At 34.5% G+C, this 25,978-nt stretch overlaps 3 protein-coding genes across 3 annotated transcripts; 2 read left to right on the forward strand and 1 right to left on the reverse strand.

The window, feature by feature from the left end:
• The first annotated feature begins 9,280 nt into the window (after positions 1 to 9,280).
• LOC115981730 lies at positions 9,281 to 10,748 on the forward strand. Its single transcript, XM_031104057.1, has one exon. The coding sequence runs from the start codon at positions 9,724 to 9,726 to the stop codon at positions 10,567 to 10,569; it is 846 nt and encodes a 281-aa protein (XP_030959917.1). The 5' UTR covers positions 9,281 to 9,723; the 3' UTR covers positions 10,570 to 10,748.
• Positions 10,749 to 16,797: 6,049 nt separating this feature from the next.
• LOC115978993 (pentatricopeptide repeat-containing protein At3g12770-like) lies at positions 16,798 to 19,134 on the forward strand. Its single transcript, XM_031100934.1, has one exon. The coding sequence runs from the start codon at positions 17,087 to 17,089 to the stop codon at positions 19,079 to 19,081; it is 1,995 nt and encodes a 664-aa protein (XP_030956794.1). The 5' UTR covers positions 16,798 to 17,086; the 3' UTR covers positions 19,082 to 19,134.
• Positions 19,135 to 20,239: 1,105 nt separating this feature from the next.
• Positions 20,240 to 25,124, reverse strand: LOC115981999 (calnexin homolog 1-like). Its single transcript, XM_031104469.1, has 7 exons — positions 25,013 to 25,124; positions 24,771 to 24,887; positions 24,585 to 24,654; positions 21,117 to 22,246; positions 20,951 to 21,022; positions 20,732 to 20,848; positions 20,240 to 20,616 (listed from the first exon to the last, which is right to left on the reverse strand). Exons 2-7 carry the CDS (start codon positions 24,870 to 24,872, stop codon positions 20,473 to 20,475), a joined length of 1,635 nt encoding a protein of 544 aa, XP_030960329.1. The 5' UTR covers positions 24,873 to 24,887; positions 25,013 to 25,124; the 3' UTR covers positions 20,240 to 20,472.
• Between the last annotated feature and the right edge of the window lie 854 nt (positions 25,125 to 25,978).

Genomic DNA, 25,978 nt, shown 5'->3' on the forward strand with positions numbered 1-25,978 from the left:
GGATAAAGACTCTCCTCCTTCTGTACAAAGATACCTATCTTATATCATAATCCATGTACCCCACGTTGAAATTGTCTTCCTTTAGGTTTGGTGGACAAATGGGTGGCTTACAATACAATGACCCAAATGTAATCTTTCAATTCCTAGAGGTATATGCCCGAGGGTCCAAGACACTTATTTTGACCTACTCTGTTTTTTTGGGTCGCTCAGTCAGGGATGATCTTTGCTTACTGTTGGTTTAACCTTTCTTTTTCTTTCTTTTTTTTCTTTTTTTTCTTTTTTTGAGAAGGACTGTTGGTTTAACTTAACTGTTTTGGTTGAATTTGAAATCCAGGGCACCAACTATCCAGCCAAGAATAAATAAATTATAATTCAGGGCCCATGGGAAATTCCGATGCTCTTAATTGATACAAATGAGATTTAAAAAATTAAAAATTAAAAAAAAAAAAATCACCTGTAACGGCTATGTATACAATGGGTACCACTTGAATATTAAACGAGACATGCTTAGACATAGCAAAACGGGTCAGAATTTGCTAACCCGACCAGACCCAAATTTTTTAACCCAAAACAAAAACGGATTGACCCGTGATCTGACTCGTTTTTTGTGGGTCACCCCAACCCAAACCATTTAAAAAAAAAAATTGTTTGGGTAAAAAAAAAAAATTTAAGATAATATTGGTTTAGTTGTTTGTTCTAAGTTTTAAAGAAACAATTAAGACTTTTATATAACTGCATGCAAATGAATTGAAAAATAAATGGTTGAGGCATTCTATAATGAGTAAAAAAATTTAAATATCAAATAGCAAAGTATACACCAAGATAATCTAGTTACAGTAAAGTTAAAAATATATATTTAAAATTGTAGATATGTGAGAAACATTCATAAGTGTGAAAATAGTGAAGCCAAAGTATCAATGAAATTAGCATAAATTATGAATGCTTAAGCCTAGTTTTTAACAATTCATGCCCAAAATATATGGCTTTTTAAAATAAATTATGATATTTTCAAGAGTGTATGTTGCTTAACAATTACATGATATTCATAAAAGAGACAATATATAAATAAGTACAATCAAACTTTAATGTATATTCTAAAATTGAAATAAAGTGCCAACCACAATTGATAATAGATTATAAAATTAATTTTCAAAATTGTAAATTTCTTGCGTGACTTTCCAAATGGAGTGTTGAATTCAAAGTAATGCATTTTAAATCAAGTAATTTGTTGTGTGACTTTTTAAATGGCAAATACATGCTCTCTTTTTTTAAATCCATGCGAAAAATACAAGTAAACCCGACTCAACCCGACCTGCAACTAGATTGACTCGAACCCTTTTTAACTTACTTAAAATGACCTAGTTTTGACTCGAACCCGTTTTGACCCACAACCCGATTGACCTAACCTGAACCAAACCCAACCCGCTCGTTTGCAACGTCTCCGCATGCTACTACTCGAACCCACAACTCATGAAAGCATGTATAATAGAGTAGCGAGAACTTCTTACCATTGAACCACACCCCTCAGGTGGTACTGATAACAATAAATTTTGCATAATGTAGTTTTTGATAATTTATTTATTAAAGATAAGATTTAAAGGTAAAAATTAAACTATTTTTAATTTTTAATTTTATTGTTCATATAATAAAAAACAAAAACAAAAAACTCAAAATTAAAAGTTTACTAGTTATTTTAGGACCACACACTTTGGTATACATTTTGTCACAATAGACTCTATTTGGCTTGAGCTTTTAAGCTTAACTTTTAGCTTTTTTGTACCATTTTTTAAAATTTTACTTTTTTTCAATTTTTCAAATTACAAGTACACTTTAGCACATTTTTAACAAAATAAATAAATAATAAACTGTTTTCAAACGGATGTGTTTATATATATATATATATATATATATATATATATAAACACACACACAGGTCTATCACTTAAAGCACTCCAATATATATATATATATATATATAAACACACACACAGGTCTATCACTTAAAGCACTCCAATAGCTAGATGGCACCTAAACGAGAAATATGTATTCCACTAACATTAACTGTGAAATCGTAACTTCAAGCACGCGCCTTTGTGTTCGGTGTGTATAATAAATAACCATTGCTCTTTTTTAAAAGTTTACCATGAGAGCGATGCTGCTTAACACTGTAGGGTTCTTGACTGTAATTCAGGGGCGCATGGCAATACCAATAGAAGCATTACTTTTTTTTTTTTTTGTCGAACATGTTACATGTATATGCAGTATGGTCAGCATTTAAGAATCCCAACTCCATTAATAATACTTATTTTTGCAGTATCTGTAGGATTTGCTTCCCCAAAGTCCAAACATGGACTAAATGGAATCAAAATTTTTTTTTTTTTTTAATTAAGTGCCAACAAGGTGACACAAATCCTTGTCGTACGCAACCTTAATTCTTTGAAGACTGAAGAGTGGCTGATACGGAAGGGATCAAGTGTCTCTTGGTGAGGGTGAACGTGAATCATAGAAAAACTAATTCATGTCTTTTTTCTTGTCATTAAAAAAAGGGCCGTAATTTTTTATTTATTTGTAATTCTTTTGGTTTGTAACACACAGGTGTCGCGGTATTTGTGATATACATTATAAATATATGGACTTAAAAAGGACTTGAAAATTTTTGTCTATAAACATGTTTAAAGCCTTAAGCTTTAACCTTTAATAAGAAGATGACATGTTTTCATGTCACCTGCAATGCATATGAGTATGACTTAATTAATTAGGTTTCCCTCTCTCTCTCTCACACACACACACACACACAATAAATAAATAAATAAAATATAAAAAAAAAAAAAAATGATGCAAACCTCAATCGACACACTTTGAGACCCATCAAATAATATTGAAATACTTACCCAAGAAAGCTAAAATTCAGGTTTTGATAGAAACCCCGACCCAACGTTTATAAATGAAATGCAAACCAAATGTATAAATAATAGACATCGACCCAATGATTATAACTAAATCACGAACCGAAGGTATAAAATTTGAATGCCACAATGAAGAATCCCTAATAAGTTCACAGTTCTTGAAGAACCCAAAGAAGAAGCAAAACCTCACGTTTTTTCTGATTTTTATTCAATCAATTCCTCCATTACAATGAGTGCATGCTATTTACAAGACATGACTGAAAATAGGAAAATATATAATAATAAAAAAAATGTACCAAATAATAGAAGCCTAAATTAAGGTTGATTTGGTCTGAAATTAACAGCTCCGAAATAGGAAAATAGCTAAAAACGTACTAAATAATAGAAGTCTAAAATTAAGGTGGATTTGGTATGAAATTAACAACTCCAGAATAGGAAAAATAGCTATTAATTGGTATGGAGCTGAAAAGTCAATCAACTATGTGAGTGTTTGGATAGGAATTATTTGCCTCTGCGTTCTGTGTTCTGCGTTTTTCTCTTCTTTTTTTTTTTTCTTCTTCTTCTCACATGTTTTAGCTTTTTTAGGAGAAAAATCACTGTTCACGCATTGTTCATCACTGTTCACGCATTGTTCATCATTGTTCACGTACTATTCATAGGACCCACAGCCACTTTATTCAGAAAAAAATATTAAAAATGGGTCCCATGATACTATTCACACATTTAAAAATTATTTTGCTACAGTGTTTTCAGTTTTCAGTTTTCAATTTCAGTAAAAATAAGTTATATCCAAACGGACCCTATTAATCCATACCATAAATTACACCCAATTAAGTTAGATCAGCTCTATCAATAATTTGAATTAAATTTATTACGTCTTCATCTTTCTTTGGGCCAAGCTTGGAATGTCATGTATTAGAATCATCCCAAATCTCTTGAATTAGTCCATTAAGTGTTTTTTTAATCTTTTTGGATCTTGCTCTAGTAATAAGCTCAATTGGAACATGCAATGGATCCTTTAATGATACTTGTTGATTCTCATCAAATTTGGTTGATTAGGTTAATTGTACTTAAGTAAATTCTGTGGATTATATATTCGATTGAAGTCTTATTTCTTTTTTATTGGCTAAAATTTTTGCATTTTTTAATTTGGTTCCTAAATTTTTTTTTTTTTTTCTAATTTTGTGTCTCAAATTTTCTTTTATGCAATATGCTTCTTCCATCCAATTCTGTCAATTGAGTTGTTGTTAAGGACCCAAAAAAGACATAATTTATTTATTTATTTATTTTAGATATAAAATTAGAGAATTTTATTTTCTAAAATTATTAATTACTTGAAAATAGAAGAAATTATTTTTTAAATCAAACATAAATTAATGCCCCATTATCATTGAACACAATCTTCATGGCTCCCAAAAAAAAAAAAAAAAAAATCCATTGTGCAAGGTGGTGGACAACCTAATTCTCAACCACAAAACATCACCTTTTTTTTATTGTGAACATCATCCTCATTAGTACACCAAAAGCAGCAACAAACTTTAGTCCCTAAATTTTTATTTGGTGTTAGCTATGAATTCTCAATACATCACTTGAGATAACTTTTTAATTTTTTGAAAATCAATGAATTAAGATAACTACATTTTTTGTAATTTTTTAAAAATTAACTATCCACGTGGACACCTATTAATATAAAGCCTTCACAATTACTATATGAATACAAAAATACAGTTTTCCTCGTAGTAGAAAGCCTAGGGACCAATAAAAAAAGGAAAAACTTTAGAGAGAGAGAGAGAGGGTGCAATACGCATTTGGGAATTGTGTCATTGTATATTTGTACGTTGTTGTAACCCTTTCCTTCGACCATGCAGCACATGAAGGACCAAGAAAAGAGAACAAAGAGATTCTTTTGTTTGTATACAAAAGTATAGAAGTCCGGTCTGACTATGATAAATCATATATTTAAATGATATTGCTAATGGCGTAATGAACCATATGAAGCGAGATATGCTCTTGGTTTCCTTCAAATGACTTCCTCTTCGTTGGTTATCTCTCTCCTGGACCAGGTTGAACAACTACTTTAACTAATAAAAGCAATTCTAAATCTATTATATATTTATAATATATAGGGTACATGAGTCATGTCTATTATGCCATTCATATAAAGGTAACATTAGAGAACATCAGCATTTAGATACTGATACATTTATCAACAACTCAAGAAAAAAAAAATTATCTCACTCCATGTTAAACAATTATTTAAATTAATAAAAGCAATTCTAAATCTATTTTGTATGTATGGGGTACATTAGTCGTGTCTACTATGCTGTTCAAATAAAGATAACATTAGAGAACTGTCAGCATTTAGATACTGATACATTTATCAACTACTCAAAAAAAAAAAAAAAAAAAAAAATTACCAGCTAGATACGGATACATTTATCAAAAAATGTATATAATAATACACTACAAAATGCTATGTCATACCAATCTTAAGAAAAATTTTAAACACAACCTATAATAATTCATACATAAAAACTCATAAGTCATAACTAGTGTTTTAAAAACTAGACCAAATAACCAATATAGGGCCCATTTGGATTGAGTGGGGAAGGAGAGGGAGTGGAGGAGAGTAGAGTAAAGTTTACTGAAAATAAACTAATTTTGGTCGAAATCTACTCCTCTCTACTCCACTACCTCTCCCTCTTCCTCAATCCAAACGAACATTTAGTATGTGTTTGGGCTCTGCGTCTGCGCGTCCGCGTTTTTCAGTTCACGTTTTCTACCTTTTATTTTTTTTTTTTGCCCACATTTGTTGACTTTGGGAGACAATATTTACTGTTATGAACAGTGTCTGCACTGTTCATGCACTGTGCATACACTGTTCACATATTAAAAAATATTAAAAATGGGTCCCATGATACTATTTACACATTTAAAAATTATTTTGCTACTAGTGTTTTCAGTTTTCAGTTTTTAGTTTTCAGTAACAATAAATTCAATCCAAACGGACCATTAATTAGTCTAACCCTCAGCTATAACTAATTCCTGTTAGTGTTAGTTGGCTAGTTCATGGCTGCCTCTCGCTCTATTCACTATGTTGTTGTTCTTCACATTCTTTGCTATATCAAGGGAAGTCTCTTCCATAATTTGTGCTTCTCTTCTCATTTCACACTTGAGTTGCATGCCTACTCTGATGCTAATTGGGTTGAAGATCCCACCGATTGCCACTCCACTACTGGCTACTGCTTCTTACTAGGCACCTCTCTCATCTTTTAGCACAAAAAGAAGTAGTTTGTCACTGCTCACATTAGCATTGAGACTGAATACCATGCTCTAGTTGATACTACCTACAATCTTCTTTGGCTTCATCGGCTTTTATTAGATATGGGTGCTCCTCAGACTGGCATTACTCCTCTTCATTGTGACAATCGTAGTATTATCCACATTGCTCACAATGATATTTTTCATAAGCCCATCAAACATATTGAAATTGATATTGTCACATCGTTTATCACCATCTACAACATGGTAGTCTCTCTCTCTCTCTCTCTCTCTCTCTCTCTCTCTCTCTCTCTCTCTCTCTCCATTTTACATAGGCAATAGCTAATTTGAGAGTGCCCCATTCTCCCCAACATCGAATCCAAGCAGATCTAGAGTTTCCCTCTTAAAGATACGGGTTCAGGTTTGGGTATAATGGGTCTAAGTAAGTGATTTGTCACTATAAATTTTTAATAAAATTTCAATTGCCACATCATTAAAAATATACCTTCTTATATCTCTTTTAGCCACATATACAAGAAACTTAATGGAGCTAGACAAAGGGGCCAATATCACACTTTAGGGACTAAAAATGATCATTTGAAATATCCTAAAAACACTCAATATGTAAACTTTAGGGATATGGAGAGAGAGAGAGAGAGAGAGAGAGCAGAAGAAGGACAAGAAGAATTAGAATCTGATAAGACATAAATGAGAGAAGAATGGGGATAAGGTGGGCTACGTGTCAACCAATAGAGGAGAAGAAATTTGAAAGCCAAATCATAAGTTGACATGTATAATACAGGTATTAAAAAATATATCGAACATGTTGAGTATAAAGGATTTCATTTATGGATACTCCACACCCAACCCAAAAAAATCTAGTGTCGTTTGGCAATATTGTAAGAAGTAGAGTTGTAAAATTGTAGAACTTTAGTTGAAAAGCTCTTTAGCATTTTGGAGATTTTAGTACATTACAATGAATTGTGCTATCAAAGTTTTTGATTTATAAAGCATAAACAATGATTTTTTTTTTTTTTAAGTTCTAAATTTCAACATATTTCTAAAATACTACAAAATAATTTTATGGGGCTTAAAAGATCTTTTCAAGATGATTATCGTAAATGTACATTTGTTTGTTTGTTTTTTTTTTTTTTTTTTTTTTGTATTTTGTTTTTTTTTTTAACAGCCTTATAGTTGTTTGATCTACCACCGCACATCCTTGGTGCGATGGTCACTCCACAAGTATAAGTGCTTGTGGGGAGTGGGGGGCAAGGGCCGAGATTCAAGTGTCCAGAAGGGAGCTTCACACACATATACACTTAAATTAGGCTAGAATAGAATTCTATCTTGTAAAAAATAAAAAAATAAAATAAAAATAAAAAAGAGAGTTGTTTGAGCTCTTTTTTAAATTGTGTGTTAGCACAACCTGTTGCTGACCAGGTCTTCTTTTGGATCCAACCATTTTGGATTGAATCGGGTCATTTGGTTTTTGTTTTTTTTTTTTTTTTGGCTGTTGATTTACTTGAGCTTTCCTAATGTTAACAATTTGATCAACAATCACATTCAAATTTGATCACAAAACTAAGAATCTCTCTTTTTTAGTTTTGAAAATTATGCTCAAAACTTAGAAGTGCATCATTAATACCAGCTTAATTACATAACTACAAGGGGGTTGGTCTAGTGGTTCTCAATACTTCATGTACTTTGTGAGGTTCTAGGGTCAAAAGTTCTAGTTAGAGTTTTTGGGTTAAACCCCAAGAGATTCCTCTTTTTTTTATCTTTTTTCTTGTTTTCTTAAAGAGAAATTCCTCTTTTTACTTACTTGTGTTGAGTTATAAATTGACCCTAGTTAATTAATTAATTACCCAAGATCAAATTACATGCAAACCAGATTAAGACACAATCAAATCACCAAACTAAATAAAATGCAATAGAAAATAAGTTTGACACAATGGTTTGATCACAATGGGAAAAAGCCTCGCATGTAAATCTTCATCGGGTGAATTTTAGGTCACAACTCTTGAAGAATCTACTAACAAGAAAAAAATGGTTATAAGTATAAGGAATCTTACATTATCCTAAAATGCCTACCTACAATAGAACATACTGATCTATACTGATCTATATGGAAAGCTCAGCTCCAATCCCCATTTGGACTTGATATTGTAGAAGAATTTTCCTTTGCACAAATCTTCTATTTGTGTCCAACTCCATAGTAACCCTTTTGATTGTTGTAATTTTGCAGAATTCTTCAATCCACGCTTGAATGAACCAGAAGTAACTTGGCACAAAACCCTAGGCACAAATATCACAACTCTTGTTATTCGTATCTCTCTATGTCTATGATAACTAAAAAAATATGTTTTTTATATTCTTTGGAACTCTAGTGGATGAATTCCTAGAAGGCCAACTAATTATGGGCTGAAAACAGAATTTATTGTTCAATTTTCCTAAGGCCCGATAGGTCAAGAAGTGTCAGGCCAATTATCGAGATTCATTTATTCTCAATAGATCAACATGTATCAAGGTCTGCAGATTTAGCTTTTTTTGAATACTCTTGTATTTTCAATAACACTACTTGTTTATCTCGTCAAGATTTTCTTAAATACACCCAAAACTAAGACTCAAATACAAATTAAATGTGTTTTGATTTCAAATATGCCAATACGTAAAAATATGACCTTACAACTTACATGAGTAGAGGGGAGAATTATAGATACCGCATGGAACAATTAGGTGCTCAAAGTTAATAGAAAAAAGAATGATTAAGTAATTAGATGATGAAATAAATGGGTTGGCCCACATAATGTGAATGGCAAATTGAAATTATTATTAATGGATCCATGACACGAGTAGAAATATTTTTGGTCAAACTATTGGAGTAGACTGGAGACTGAGTAGAGTAAAAATAAGTGTACAACAAAAGCGAGGCTCAAAAAAGGCGGGATCCAGTTCAAAATTTCTATTTTGGCCTTGGGTGAAAGGGATAGAATAGAAAGATGTTTCAGTCAAACATAAGTGTCAAACTTTTCAAATAAACAAAAGCAAATGCAAAGTACTATGTATGTATGTATGTGTGTGTGAGAGTGTAATTGTCATTTGCCAATAAAGCTTTACCCGGGTCTCACGCCTCCCCTCTCAGTCTTCTCTCGCTAAAAACCAAGCCCTCGTTTCTCTTTTCTACTCTATACGCCTATTCACATCTCTCTCTCTCTCTCTCTCTAGGAACAAGTCCAAGGGAATATTAAGATGCACGCATACACAATTCCATTCAACCATCTACTAATCTCTAATAATATTTCTCTCTATATATATAAATATATATTCACGCACACTCACCTGCACCATTATTCATTTCCTTCAAATCAATATCTCACCTCCCCACAAAGACCAAGCTAAAGTTACGTTATCGAATACAAATTTTCTGTCTTACTTTATGCTTAACTAAACCTTTTAACGCGACGTTCTCAAATCTCAAATCTCAAATCTCAAATCTTACATCTGTGTCTGAGCCATTTTGTTGTGCTTTATATCTGAGGATTATTATTATGAGCAAATGGGCATCATCAAATACTTCAATCTTCAAATGATACCTTGGTGTTTCCACTTAATGGGAAACCATGTCTCTTGCATGCAACTCCAGCCAGAGCCAGAACCAAAGCCATCATCACTACCAGTTGGCTCTATAAAGCTTATCAAATCAGATGGTCTAGTCAAGATCTACCACCGACCTATCCATGCTTCAGAGCTCATGGTAGAGTTTCCAAAGCACTTAGTGTGCCGCTCAGATTCAATTTACATAGGCCAGAAGATCCCAGCTCTCTCAGAGAACGATGAGCTTCAGCCAGGCCACAAGTACTTTCTTCTTCCAAAGCATTTCTTCCAATCTGTTCTATCATTCGTGACCATAGCTTCCTTTGCCTCCTCCTCTCATCAACAAGAATCATCTTCGTCTCCATTGATCTCTAAAGACTCAAGAAATGCATTTCTAAAGAAAGCAGCCACTTGCCAACCTTTTGATATACAAAAAACCACATCTGGGTGTCTGAGGATACGCGTTTCGGATGAGTTCATATCACAATTGTTGGAAGAAGGGAAGATGAGAGAAGAGAATGAGGAAAAAAGCGAGAGCTCAAGTAAAGCTACTGCTAAGAGTGTAGTATGCACTACGCCTCAATTGCAAAAGGAGTATCAGCAGCTTGTTGGGTCACGTTTGTGGAAGCCGAAGCTTGAAACTATAAAGGAGAAAGAGAAGAGAAAACTGTCTTCATTCGGGATAAAGAGAAGGAAGAAATCGCAACCAAAAGGGCCTCAAAAGACTCTCAGATCAGAACACCACCTTCATGTAACTTGTACCAAGCCTCCTTCAAAGGCCAAGATCAAGATTAAATCAAGAAAATGATTATATATAAAATACAAGCCCTTTTAGTTCTTACTTTTTTTTTTCTTTTTTTTTTCTTTTTTTTTGCTTTTTGTTCTTTTTGGGCTTTTATGGGACCTGAGTTTTCTGTAAAACTTGATTTAGTGTAGATACAAGAACTAACTCAATTAAATGTGAAATGCAATTTCTATCTCGCAGCACCTTTTGTTTTTCTTCCTTAAAATCAAAATATTTTGAGCATAAGCTTCACTAAATAAGTCTCTTGATCCAAGTACCCAAATTAGCAATTTGCTCCTAATTCGAAATACATCTTTTCAATGTTTTCCTTTAGTCTTTTTGGTTGAATCTCTTAAGCATACTTATTACGAGCAGAGCAGTTTAAGTTTTGCGAAAGATAGTGTCAGGTCTTGGAGCTGATCACTCCCGCCGTCTAATACTCACGTGTCTTTCTGGGCCAAAAGCAAGAAACATTTTGTTGTGCTAGTGATATGTGAGCGAATGAATCCATTGTTAATTAATTGATTTATGTTACTAGGTATAATATTACAAGATACAATTGATTACACAATGATCACTCACTACATCAAGTGCATCGCAGTTTTGCATATAGAGCCCAGATTGGATTCAGCTTAAAAGCCAGCATTTGGACTTTTTTTTTTTTTTTTTTTTATTGGCCCAGCAATTGGATTTTGGATAAACAAATAAATAAGTAGCAATTAACAAATATTCATGGTATTTACACCTTCTAGAGAAAAAGTAAATATAGATTATCCTAATAGTCTGACATGGAGTATTACTCGACTGGAGTGGAGGCGTGTCCTGTAGAATTCTGGTTGTGCATCATGTATTTCTTTTTCTTCCATTTTCTTGTGAGTTGGGTTGGCAGATCTAGTTGGACCGTGCGGTCTTCGGTGAACAGTTGGTAGGCTCAAGAGCCGGGTACTCCAAGATGAGATGGGAAAAATGACAAAGTAACAGTCAAACAAAGTCAGCTTCCAGATTTCCAGTGCAATTTCATTCAAAGCCAATTCATATACGTGAACGTGAGTCTCTCTAATTTACTACTACATTAAACGTGCGGCGTCAACCAATGCCTAACTTTCTGTCCCTCACTGACCCCACCATTTTATCGCCACTATGTACCAAAAGCAAAATTAGCGTGTACTCCATAGTACTAAGAAATGTTACTCATGTGACTTTGATTCTTAAAAAAAAAAAAAAAAAAATACTCATAGGAGTTTGTATTCAATCCAGACTCGGTCGGATCATTTCAGGTGGGGAAGAACAAAACCCGTCATCAACCTAGAAGGAGTGGCAGTTCGGATGGCTTGGTTCTCAATGGGTGGTAGTTAGTCAGAGTCAGTAGAATCGTGAGGAGAGAAGGTTTGCATTAGATCTAGTTAGAGATTTCTAGATATTCGCCAAATCTGGACGAAGAACTAGTTGAAAATGGTTAGAAGAGGGGTATGGTCAGATCGGCTCCATCAGGTTGAGAGAAACTGAAATTAAGACTTAAATCAACTTCCTCGGATCTTCTTCCCACAAAATCAATTTTGACCACCATGGTGATCGGATCAGATGGCTCTTGGTTTTGTTTTGTCAAGTCCAATTGGATCTAGACAGTCCTACTTTTTATTAGGTGACTCTTAAAGTGCCAAATAATTACTCATATTAAAGTTAAGTACTTCACTAAAAAAGTTAAGCTTTAGCTTATACGATGTGAATCCCATGCCATCCTTTGTGAAATTTCATAATAATAATCCTTTTGCTAAATTACAAAGAAAAATTATTCAATATTTCAAATGTAATGCTTATTTCTCTCACATGAATGATAGATTTTATCATGACTTTATTTAGTCAAACTCACTATTATGTTTATATGAGAGAAGGGAACATTGCTCGCGAAGTTCTAAATAACCATTTAATTACAAATTACACACAATAACTTTGACATATTTTCAATTTTTTTTTTTTTAAACTTTTCAAAATGACATTTTTTTTTTTTTTTTTTGGATTTAATGGTGTGGAATTGATAGATGTTGATGGATGGATTATATTGAAAATGAAATAAAGTTAAATGACTGAAATGAAAAAATAAATAAAAAGAGAAAGAAAAAAGGTAATATTGAATTGAAAACAAGTCAAAGAGATTTTTTTTTTTTTTCCAAAAATAAATAAATTTTTTTAAAAAAATATTGTTATAGGATAATGATGACAACAACCACCAATTGAAATTTAAATGGCTAAATTGAAAATACGTCAAAGTTAAAGGGTTAGCCTAATTCATTTAGAAAAATTATTTGAAAATTTGCGTTTTGACTATTAAGCCTTTTAACTTTAAGAAAGTATCTCATGCATTCAATAAATATACATCCTCATTCTTATAATATATAGGTCACACACGAGTCTGGGCTCACACATTGTAAGAGTAAGGATACATATATTTAATTAATGAGATAATTATTACTTAGCTATGGTGGAATTTCCAACAACAAGGATATGGTTGCAAATCCTTAAGGTACATGTTACCTTATTGTAACAAAAAATATATATATAGATGAAATTTGCCAACTTATTTTTGCTAATATTTATGGGTTTCACTGCACTTTTTGGTACTATTTATAAGGATTTCAGCTAACTTTTATCTTTATTTACAGTACTTTTAGCAAAAAAAATTCAATTTCAACAAAATAAACAGATCTCAAACAAATCCTTATAAAATGATTTCTCCGTCCATTTTGAGAAAGGAAGCATAAATGCTAATCGAAATCCCCACGCTTAAAGGAAATCAAAGATGCAATTTTTAGCTTAGGCTCTCATTAAGCTCCATGGCCGGATGGAATGTCAACCCTTTGTTTTATTATTATTTTTTTCATACAAATTCTACCGAGACGTAGTGAAAGTTTTTCTAAGCTTTTTCTCAAGAGGCTACATGCTTAAACAAATTAGTCATATTTTTTGGCGTTCACTCCAACAAGTGAAAGTGTAACTACAATGCGACAGTTCAATCCCATTAACATGTTTACACTGCTATCTCCAAGATACTGGCAAATAGATTGAAGAAAATCCTCCCAAAACTGGTTTCCCCATGGAAAATAGCCTTTGTCCCTGGTAGAAAGATCCAAGAAAATAGCCCTAGACCACAAAATAACCCATATGGTGAAGAAGAAGACAGGGAAGACATGATGGATGGGCTTAAAGTTGAATATGGAAAAATCATACAATTGAATGGGGTGTTGTTTCCTTGTAAATATAATGAAGGGTTTGGGGCTTCTAGAGAAGTGGATTAATTGGGTTGAGCAATGGATATCCATTACCTCCCTCTCTATTTTGATCAATGGGAATCCCCATAGCTTGATTCACCCACTGAGAGGTCTAGACAAGGCAATCCCCTATCTCCATTCCTTTTTATGTTAGGAGCTAAGATATTGGCAAGACTGTTGGAAAGATAGGTGGCAGCGACCAAATCAATGGCATAAGCTTGGTGAGGGATTGTTGTCCTATAACCCTCTTCAGTTTGCATATGATTTTTTTATCTTTGCAAAAGCTGATAAAAAATGTGACAGACCACCAAAAACACCTAAAAAACTTATTAGAGATTAACATCACTGAGAGTAATGGGAAATTTTTGGGACTTCCTCTACCCTTAGGTATAAATAGAAAAGAAGTTTTGGTAGAGGTTGATCGAGAAGCTCAAGAAGATGTTGCAAGGGTGAAAATTGAAAATCCTATCCTAATTCCTAAGTAGCAAGGACAACACTAATCAGGCCAGTCTCCTCATCAATCCTAGCCCATCACATGCCAACTTTATTATTTCTAAAGATTGTGACATCCCAACTTAATGCCCTCAATTATAATTTTTGGTAGGGTATAAATGAGGGAAAGGGAAAGACTTGCTAGTTAAGGGTTAGAAATCGATTTGTAAACATAAAGAGAAAGGTGGCTTAAGCTTAAATTTGTATAAGGATGCAAACCAAGCATTAGTGGTCAAGCAACATGGGAAGTAGCAACTAATGCAAACAAGAAGTGGGTGGAGCTCTTTAGGAAATTTTTTCCCCAAGAGTTTGAATTTCCTAAGCATACACCCTCTGAAACAAGCATCATGGAAATGTCAAAGTATCTTTAACTACATACAAATAATAAGGAAGGGATAAATTGTAAGATTAGTAACAGATTCAGTACTTGGTTAATTATAGGAAGACCCGTGTATCCTAACACAGCCAAATTTCTAACCATGACCAAGAGCTTATATGACTCGTCCCCAAAACCACTTAGTGGCTAATCTTATAGACTGAGACACAAGACAATGGGATAAAGGAAAATTTGGTGCCATTTTATTTTCTCCTGCAAAATAGAGAATACTTAATGATAAATTTGCGTAATGAAATGAACCTTCCACTGTAGAAGAGTGAGTGAAGATCAATCTGGAAAGCAAAGATACATGAACGCTTACAATTCTTCCTATCTAAAATAGCTTGGGATCTGTTACCAGTTAGAAGCTTAAAGGTTTCCTATCCCCTCAAGGCCTCAACTGATTTTTTTCCTATGCAATATGAACGAGGAATCAATAGAACACTTTTTTATACAGTGCCTAGTAGTAGATCAACTATGGTTAGCATTGTGGTTGATAAATTTACAAAGAATGCTACCAGTCAATGTCAAAGGAACACTTTTTTTTATATACTGAACCAGTCTTCAGCATTGGAATTAGAAAAGAAACTGGTTAGAAGTTTTTCAATTATTCGAGGCTATTTTGTCTGATAATCTTTGGGTGGTGAGGAATAGAGAGCTAGACGCCTAGACTGGACCAAGAAATCGTGGCTTCAGCCTTCCAGTTTTCTTTTATATGTTGCTACTTTTAGTATGTGTAATATGCGTGTGAGAGAAAATAGCAATGAACCAACCTATTTACTGCCCTAGTGGGCCGCCTTTTGTAACTAGATCAGGTTGGTCCCCAACACCCACTTATTTAGGAGTGCATCTCAGGCCCATATCATGGACCCAAGCCCCTTCCTCCTTTTGTATTTCAGTATTTGTGTTAAAAAAAAAATGTATTTTCTTTCCAAAAAGAAGGTCTACATTTCTTAAAGACAAAACAAAATATCAAAATTTAATTTGCATCATGTAAAGCATGTTTGTCAAAATCTCGATCTGGATCCTACGATCCTACGATTTTACGATTCCACCTCCTTAAAACGATTCAGATCTTTCAAGAATTTTTGCGATCATTCAGGATCGGTAGAATCATACGATTTTGAAAATCCCAAACGACCTTGATTTCTTATAATCTTCTTTAACTTGATAGAAGACTCAATTGGACACAAATGAAAAACAAAATCTCAATAGATTAAGTTTTTTCACTCTAATGTAAAGAGAGTGTCAATTGGACTCAAATAAGAAAAATATCCCAAAAGAGTTTCATGTTTGAAGGTTTTGGCCTCTTTAAATGATGCTTACAAATGGATGTAGTGATGTATGGTAATTATATCAATAAATGTATAATTTATGTGATTATTTAACATACCAATATATAATTTTTGTTTTTTTTTTCAAATAATGTGGAAAATTCAAATTCATTTATTTCATATAAAAAAAATTGGACAGTGTCATTTTTAAAACATGCTTCTTTTAAAATTAAATAAATAAATAAAATTGATAGTTAAAAGGAGAGAGAATTTGAATTTTGGAAATCCTTTTCAAAAATTCCAGAAAGACTCAAGTAGATGAACGACTTTTGACATATGCTCTCGCAACGCAAAATAATTCATTCACTCATTGAAAATAGAGCTTAACCGTGACGCACAAGTTGGTGCTGGTTCGGTATTTTAGCTGTAGAGACTAGAGAGCGCTGTGAATGTAGAGGTCATAAATTAAGCTCGTTCCTCCTACCCTTGGCCAACATGTAAGAGAGTGGCGGCTAGTTGGCTTGGCTGCTTATGACAAACTAGTTGGAGTGGCTCCTAAGCTCGTAAGCAAACCCAAATTGACCCAACTTGCTTGACACAAAAAGATTCTAAAATATAAATAATCACGAAGTTGTTTTGTACCAAATTTGAATCTCGACCATTTTCTTTTTCTTTTTCTTTTTCTTTCGGGACTAAAAATTTGATGTTGACCAGTAAAGAAAATCATCATATGCGTCGATATGAAGATAAAATCTGCCGACAGTTATAGCACACGGTTCTCAATTGATAAACATTATTAGAATAGTTTGCAAGAGACAAACAACCACAAGTACAACCACCACAACAACATGTAACATGTAATAACAAAGATGATAACATAACAACCATAACCAAATGGTCGCTCAACAATTCTGGTTGAGCAAAAAACAAAAAAAACCTTTTAATCAAGAGTGGATTGCCGATCAGATTTTCTTCTTTCCAAGTTTTTGTCGTTTTGTTTAAAAACATTCCACACTCCAAATGGGAATGTGGCTTATACCTTTCACTCAATTGTAATGTAATGCCCCTCTCCACTCCACTAGTAATTATCATTTGTCACAGCTTTCATCTTCATAGAAAGCTTACATATCAAAATGTATGTCCTTCCGTCCACACACACACGGCTTCAGCATTATTGTTTCATGTCCGAGAAGCCGCTTAAAACTACCCAATTTAAGCATTCCCGTAGTCTTCGAATCAAAGCTAAAACCAATGTGTCTGGTGAGTTAGCGTTGGACTACCAAGTGTTCGATGAAATTCCTGTTTCAGACACATTTGCTTGGAACAATCTTATCCAAACCCACCTCACCAATGGAGATTTTGACTTTGTCCTTTTGACTTATCTACAAATGCTACTCCGGTGTGTTCGTCCTGATAGGCACACTCTCCCTCGCGTTTTAGCTGCTTCCTGTCGTTGTGGTGATATTTTTGTTGGCAAACAACTTCATTGCCATGCTCTCAAGCTTGGCTTCTCTTTAGATCACTATGTACTTACTGCTTTGATCGAAATGTATGGCCGTCTTGATGGCGTTAATACAGCAAGGTGGCTTTTCGATAAGTCCCCTAGTAGGAATTCTGTTTCTTGGACTCTGCTAGCCAGGTTGTATATCATGGAAAATAAACCCAGTTTGGCTATTGGTATGTTTAATCAAATGGTTGACTTAGGAGTTGAGATAGATTCAGTGGCGTTGGCAACTGCAGTTGGTGCCTGTGGCATGTTAAAATCCCTGCAACAAGGGAGGAAGCTCCATGAGATCACTAAGAAATGTGGGCTAGAGTTTGATGCGTTGGTCAGCAATTCTCTCTTGAAAATGTATACAGATTGTGGTAGTATTGAAGATGCTCGGGCAATTTATGATCAAATGCCATTGAAAAATGTCATTGCAGGAACAACAATTATTAATGGTTATGTGAGGAAAGGGGGATTCAATGAGGCTCTTAAATTGTTCCGGCAGATGAATATGGATGGATTAAAATCTGATTCACTAACATTCTCTAGTGTTCTCCCAGCTTGTGCAAGAATGGCTGAACACAAGCATGGCAAAGAAATTCATGGCTATCTGCTTAGAAACAGTATTGACTTGAATCTCATGGTCCAGAATGCTGTCATGGACATGTATGTGAAGTCGGGATTTATCGAATACGCTTCAAGGATTTTTTTAAGGATGAAGGATAAAGACCTTATTTCATGGACTCTGATGATATTGGGCTATAGCTTACATGGACAAGGAGCGTGCGGAGTTGATTTGTTCTGCGCAATGGAGAGAAAGTCGACCATACAAATAGATCAAGTCACATATGCTGCTGTCCTTCATGCTTGTAGCACTGCACGCATGGTTGAACAAGGAAAGTTTTACTTCAACTGCATTAAGGCACCAAATGTCTCAAACTGCTCTTTAATGGTTGCTCTTCTAGCTCGTGCTGGACTCTTTGAGGAGGCAAGGATCTTTATTGGGGAACAAAAAATTGAAAGGCACGTTGAGGTACTTAGAGCACTGCTAGATGGCTGCAGAAATCACCAACAATTAGCGTTAGGCAAGCAAGTCATTGAACAGCTCTGTGAATTGGAACCTCTTAATGCTGAGAACTATGTGTTACTGTCTAACTGGTATGCTAATAGCGCAAGATGGGACAAGGTCGATAAATTGAGACAAACAATAAGTGACATGGGTTTGAAGCCAAAGAAAGCGTATAGTTGGATAGAGTTCCGAAATAAAGTTCACGCATTTGCGACGGGGGATGTATCCCATCCAAGATCACAGAAAATATATTGGGAATTAGAGTGTTTGATAAAGAAAATGGAAGATGAAAAACATCAGCCTAATCCAGATTTTAGTCTCCATGATGTAGAGGAAGAACGAGAGTGCATTCAAATTGGGCATAGTGAAATGTTGGCCATTTCTTTTGGGCTCATCAGCACACAACCTGGTGCAACGATTCGTGTAATTAAAAACCTCCGTGTGTGTCGCAGTTGCCATGATTGTGCGAAGTTTATATCAAAGATTGCAGGACGAGATATCATACTTAAGGACATAAATTGTTTCCATCATTTTAAAGATGGATTTTGTTCATGTGATGATTTTTGGTGATTTTTTACCTGGATTATCTTTATTCTCCAGTTATTTGGGTCATGGAATTTGCATTTGACATAAGAATTTATTTATTATTTGATGTTAAAGCAAAGCCGAAAGGAGAGAAGATTTATAAGGTTAAGTGTGATGCCTTCACGAGGGTCAGAAGGGCAAAATCTCAAATTATCGACCCTTGACATTTTTCAGAATTTGAAACTGATTCTTAGAAAAATGTGAAATACAGCAGGTATATTATTCTACTCTAATAGGTCCTTTATTTATTTCTTTATTTTTTTAAAAATATATAATATTCCAATAAAATTTGGAAGTTCTACAAAAGATCTCCCAATTCTTTTTGTAGGTGCAATTGCAACTATAGAGCATTTCAACTCTCTTGATTATTATATATAATGCTCTGGGTACAATTGCTCCTAGATAAAGCATGGCTCAGCCCCTCAACAGGGCATTACCCTCCATTCGAGAGAGCTATGGCCTAACAGATACCTCTGGAAAAACTTGTTCCTTCCCCCACCTCCACCAGATTGATTCACTAATCCACATTAACGCCCTGGAACGGCAGTGGCACTTATCACCCAAGATGTCTGCCAACACATAGGCCCATTTCTCCAAAAGAATTTACAGCTGAAACATTTGCATATTTAAGTACCAAAAAAAAAAAAAAAAACCTCCTCCAGCTAATTTCATCAACAAACAAAAGCAAACAGTTCTGCTACAGTTTTTCATAGAAAAATTCATATACTCTCATAAACTCCTTTTACAGAGACCCATAACAACACAAAACACTTTTTTGGTGACATTTTTGTTGTCACCAGACTTTTCCAAAAGCAAATGCCTCTAGGTTACAACTTATTTTTGCAGGTTTTTGAAGAAACTGTTTGACAAAACTGTAACCAGAAAAGTGCGGTTTTAAAAACACCCAGAACAACTGACACTCCATAAAATGTTGACCGCAACAGATGGACAAAGAATAAAAAGGAACAAGGAGTACCACCCTCAGATGCATGCACAGACCAAAGGTAATCAACAAAGTGACAATCAAAGCATGGCTGGTTTGGAACATGATCAGGATCCTAGTAGCTCAATACAACCAGCCACATGGTTGAAAATTACCTTCCTGTCAAATGATGGGGGGGTTTTATGAAACAATATGATAACTACTACCGAAAAAAGAAGCACCATATTACGCAACGTAAACAACAATCAATATTCTGCCAAAAAAAACCAATCAATACTAACAGAGTTTAGCTAGCTATACCAATTTAAGTACTCTAAAATAGAACAAGAAACGAAAATTCAGGAAACATCACTTAAGGAGAATCCAGCTAGACAGTCCCTATCTCCTCAAAATTGTAGAGGTAACAACCAAAGACAATTCATAGGTTCCTAGTTCAGTTTTCCCTTCTAGTAGACCTCCTTCGAGGAGGAGCAGCAGCAGCATCCTCCTCCTTCTCATCCTCATCTTCATTCTCCACACTGGTTCCTTGATTGTCGGATGGCTCTGCAGGTGGAACCCTATTTGTTTCAGTATTGACCTGCATGTTTCAGGAAGAAAGAATATTAATACCAAGTATGATGATGTAGTCTCTAACCCTTAATTAGAATAATTCTCATAGAAATGCAATGATGATGTGATATGTAAAAACATACAGCAGCCTTTTTGCCACCAAAAAGGAGTCTGAAGAAAACTGTCAAAATAATAAGCACAACTGAAACAATAACACCAATGGTTATATCGGGTTGTTGTTCTCCCTTTTCAATGAGATCCTGCAAGAAAAAGATTTAATCCCAGTTATAGAACCTCCCCAAGCTAATTAAAGAAAAGGATTAGATAGATCTGTATAAATGATGACAAGTTCTTCAACTTACAATGATCTTCGGTTTGTATGCTTCCAAGAAGGGAATGTCAACTATCTTGTAAAGAAGGTCAAAAACCTTCTTCTGCAAGTATTGATCCAAGAAATTTGTTAAGCAAGGAAAAACAAGAATCCTTAGAATGCAAAGAAAACCAAAATATAAAAGGAGAAGAGACTACCTTGAAGCCAGAGAGACCATCAGATTCACCAGCTGCTGCTTCTTCAGCCTTTTGTTTCTCTTTCTCAGCTTCAAACTTTGGCTTCCATGTTGTTAGCCTGTATGATTCTGCAACCTTCTCATCACCAGCAATGAGAATATTGTCAAACAATATGCCATCCTGCATTGTCCAGATCTCAATGCCAATGGCAGCAATGGGCTCAAAATCAGGTTTCTCAAGCTCAAAGTAATCAGGGTTTGGGATTTCTTGAGGTTTCCATATGCCCTTATAATTTGGGTTATCAATTAGAGAAGCATGCCACTTTCCTTTATAAGCAGGGTTCCTCTTTGTTGGCCTCTTCCACTCACCACAGCCAGGTGCAGCCTCACACTTTGGGTTATCAATTTTTGGTGGCTCCCATTCACCATCTTCCTCATCATCCCAGTCTTCTGGTTTTGAAGCATCAGGATCATCAATCTCCTCAGGCTCATCATCCAACCATCCTTCAGGTTTCACAGCTTCCTCATCCTCAATTTCCATGGGTGCATCCTCATCCCAATCATCTGGCTTCACAGCATCTGGATCTGGAATCTTATCCCGCTCATCCCAGTCCTCTGGCTTCTTATCATTGGGGTCAGGAATTGTCTTGGCCGGAACTAGAGGTGGCTCGAAATCTTCAGCAGAGAGGAAATTTGCCTTCTTCTTCTCCTCCCCATCTATTAGAATACTAACTTCATTATCAGGTCTTAGTATTGCAGTATAGACATGGGAGAGTTTGTCGGAGGGCACAGAAGGAGGGTACTTGAGATGGTGCTCAACATACTCCCCACTTTTGGGGTTCTTGTGCTTAAGGATGAAGTGCACCTTGTTCGTGGAGCCACATTTGTCAGGTCCAAACATTATAGAGTATGGAGAATCATTATCAAACTCCTTTGCTAGCCATCCAGCCTCTTGGGGTCGAAGGTACTTCAAGTATGCCCCACCACATTCTAGACCATCCTGGAGCCGAACCTCAAACTGCAGGACAACTGTTCCATCCTTGAGGTTCACAACGTGGTCAAGCTCTTTTACTATTGCATACTTCCTTGCCTTCTCGCTAACCAAAAGGCCATAGTCATCATGTCCCTCACTTTTTGAATGCTTCCAGACACCTAAATCCAAAATTCATATTACTATAAAATCATAATCTGCAAACAAGTAGGGAAATCACATAGGAGCAGATAAACCATGTAAAATGTGACTGAGTCAATTGGAAAGATTTGGAAATTACTGGAATTCTTTAATATTATTTATTTTCTTAAGATTACTACTATGAAGACCTGTGATATGACTGTTGCATCACCATCAACATTAACAGTTAAAACCACAACACAACTTATAATAGAACTGCATCCATTCCAACAATGGCAACCATAATTTACAAAACAAGACACGTCAACAAACCAGGTGGTGGAGCCACTAAGGGGCCATGGTCTCCCCCCCCACCCCCCCCAAAGTACAATCTTATTATTTATTATTTATTTACTTTATATGTATATACATAAAACCATGTATAGATAGCACACTCCAAATTCCAAACTTTTATACATGTAGACATGTAAAGACATTTTCATTATTTAGAACTTACCGCCCCAAAATTATCTCTTTGCAACTTTTTTGATAATGGTCCATATCCCACAATTTTGTCCCAATTTAACTTTCCACAAATAAAAATAAGAGAATAATAAAGTAGCATGGTTCTCTCGTGAGTCATGACTCAACCAAAAAGAAAAATAAAATCCACCTGTTTTCTTTTACACTATGTTAGGATACTTAATTGTGCTTTTTTTTTTCTTTTTTCTTTTTTTTTTTACACTTTGCTTTCAAAAATAATTGTGACTAGTGGCAGAGTCCTTCTAGATATGTTTCATATTCCGATAGTTACAACGGGAGGGGGATTTGAATCTTGGATGTCTATGTTGGAAACACCAAGAGGTGTCAACCAATTGAGCTACAAGACCCTTGGCAACTGGACATTTTCATTTCACCATGTAATGCTCTCCAATATTAAGTGGTGGTAAGAAAATGTAAGTTCTTTCCCAATTGCTTTCTTTCTTTTCCCTATATTTTTAATTGATTTCCTTTTGCTTAATTTAAAAAATATATATAATTCTTTATTCTCATCCATATTTGATTTCATTCAAAATAATGTTATTGCTAATTTACTTTCACATATAAATAAGTTCAAATGATTTGACATAGGATTCATATAGACATTTCCACAAGCACCTAATAGGCTCCTTGCAGGGTCCCCAACATTGATACATTGGAATGAATTTCCACCCTCCCTATTGAGAGTCATCACGATCAGATCATATCACAAACCACGATCGCCATTAATCATAGAAACCAGAAATGATGGGCACTCTTCCAACCACACAAGTAAAACCAAAGCCCAATACACACACACAAGAAAAGGGGGCAAAAAAAAGGCATGCGAGAGAGAGAGAGTAGAGTAAACTGTTTGGTTTTCATTCTTAGAATACCCACCAATCAAGATAAGAAACCGAAAGTAAGAGCGACTTCAATCAAAATCAAAACCCAATACAAAAATAAATGGAAAAGCAAACAAAAAATGACAAGGAAAGGAATTATGGTGCAGGACTTGATGTACCTGAGCTGAGAGGGGGTGAATGAGAGACTAAGGGAACTGGTGAACTTAGCTTACAATAACACAGTGAGAGTAGTTAAAAATTGAGACCACAGATTCCTTCTTCAAGGCCATTGAAGCAAGTGCTGAGCAAGAGAAATTTTGAAATTGAGACTAAAAATGACTTGGGATTTAGCCATTTAGGTTATCTGATAAAGGGGGCAGAAGGGATTTTATTTGACTAGGTTTCTTTCTCTCAAGAAAGCCACAATGATCATTCCAGCCTGGAATGCAAATTTCGTCTGGAATTCCAGAATTTGGTTAGAATGATTGTAACATACTGAAATTCTAAACAATATTTGATTATTTTGGTACTCTAAAAGAGCACAAACTATAATTTTATTTTAATTAGAAACATTTATTTTTTGTATTTTTATTTCCTTTTTAAAAGCCATTTGGACTCGCTTCTAGCACGTAAAACCTACTGGAAATTGACCCCACCCGCCAGAACCCATTACCAAGTAATCTAGGGACATTCACCCCTAACAGGCTAAGCAGTTTATGCTCATGGCCAGAAGCTTTTCATAAATACTACATAAACATAATATATATATATATATATATATATATAGTAGGTAATAAAAAGCTTCCAAATCTAGGTTGACCAAAACGGTTAAACTGAGCAGAGGGAACTCAACTCAAAGATAAAGAACACAAAACGAAAAGCAATTAAAAAAAAAAAAAAAGCCCAAATCATGCAACGAGTAACCATTTAAGCTCTACCAATATCAGCTATTATTTATTCGTTTATATATAGAAAATAGAAAGAGGAAGAACAGATCTTATAAAATAGAAAATACCTTGGTACTCATCCTTCTGAGACACAATCCACCGCCCATCGAATGGTTCCTCAAATGACTCGTAATAGATCTAATTCAAATACCAAATACACAACATTATATTATATATAATAATAATATGTAATTCCAAGATTCATATTTAAAGAAAAACAAAGGCTCAAAACTCAGAGTGGAGAAAAATGTTACCGCATCAGAATCAGAAGCAGAAGCACAGATCTGAAAGGCGAAGAAGAAAGCAATGAGCAAAACTGCTATCAGCAGCTTAGGGATTTTCCGCCTCCCTTCCATGACGAAACCCTAGCCCTAACTCACACCCCAAAAAATATCAAACACAAGTATTTTATAAGTCTAACACGAGAAAATTCAGAGGGTGAGAAGTGAGAAATGCATAGATAGATAGTTGGTAGGAAGTGAAATACGATACTCACTTTGCGTTTTCCAGGTGGGTATCGCGAATCGTGACTCGTGCTCGTGAGGGGACTTTGACTAATGACCGTCTATGTCTTTGTATTACGTTCTTGTTCGTGCGATTTACTCCATTTCTAAGGTTTGTGAGTCCGAGGTCATTTTAGACTTTTGCGTCTTTTTTTTCTTTTTCTTTTTCTTTTTTTTGAGACAGGACTTTTGTGTCTTTTACTACACGGCAACTCATTGAAGTTTCTAGATCGCTAATATTATTATTATATTTATATTTATACCATTCCAATTCGGAAATTCCAATGAGAGTTCTATGATTCTATCTTCTAGTAAAAACACTTTCTAAAAAAAAACTTACTAGTAAAAACAATATGGAAAGTTTCTTCTTTGTTGACGTGTTGTTATTGTTTGTTTGTTTCTCTTTTTTTTTTTTTTATTACTTTTTCTTTTTTGGGTGAGTTTGGTTCAGCTTTTAGAAAAAGTGCATAATGAAAAAGTGGAGTTTTGTAAAAGTGCATAATGTAAAAAGTGGAGTTTCAAAAAGCTGAGTGTTTGGTAAAACTGTTAAAAAGTGCATAATGAAAAAGCTGAGTGTTTGGTAAAAGCTGATAAAAGTGGCTTTTTGAGGGGTAAATGACCAAAAAGGACAATGTATATATAAGGGAATTTATTTCAAAATTTTTTTTTTTATGTGAGTTTGTTTCATACTTAAATCAATTACTTCATCATACTTAAATCAATTTTTCTCTTTCTAAAAAAATTATTTTTTTCTTACCAATATTAGCTAATAATAATCTACCACTTAAGATTTATTGTGAAAGTATTGTAAAAATATTGTGATAAAAATTGATAGTAATTTTAATTTTAACATACTATTAAAATTATTTTTTTCTCTTTCTAAAAAAATTATTTTTTTCTCATCAATATTAGCTAATAATAGTCTACCTTAAAATTTATTGTAAAAATATTGTGAAAAT

Source organism: Quercus lobata, chromosome 3 (assembly GCF_001633185.2).
Source record: "Quercus lobata isolate SW786 chromosome 3, ValleyOak3.0 Primary Assembly, whole genome shotgun sequence".
Taxonomy (NCBI): Eukaryota; Viridiplantae; Streptophyta; class Magnoliopsida; order Fagales; family Fagaceae; genus Quercus; species Quercus lobata.

Coding starts and splice junctions, on each gene's coding strand:
- LOC115981730 (XM_031104057.1), top strand. CDS start 9,724: ATGGGCATCATCAAATACTTCAATCTTCAAATGATACCTTGGTGTTTC.
- LOC115978993 (XM_031100934.1), top strand. CDS start 17,087: ATGTATGTCCTTCCGTCCACACACACACGGCTTCAGCATTATTGTTTC.
- LOC115981999 (XM_031104469.1), bottom strand. CDS start 24,872: ATGGAAGGGAGGCGGAAAATCCCTAAGCTGCTGATAGCAGTTTTGCTC. Junction 20,849..20,950: donor CATACAAACCGAAGATCATT/GTAAGTTGAAGA, acceptor TTTTTCTTGCAG/GATCTCATTGAAAAGGGAGA. Junction 20,617..20,731: donor TTGGTGGCAAAAAGGCTGCT/GTATGTTTTTAC, acceptor TGAAACATGCAG/GTCAATACTGAAACAAATAG.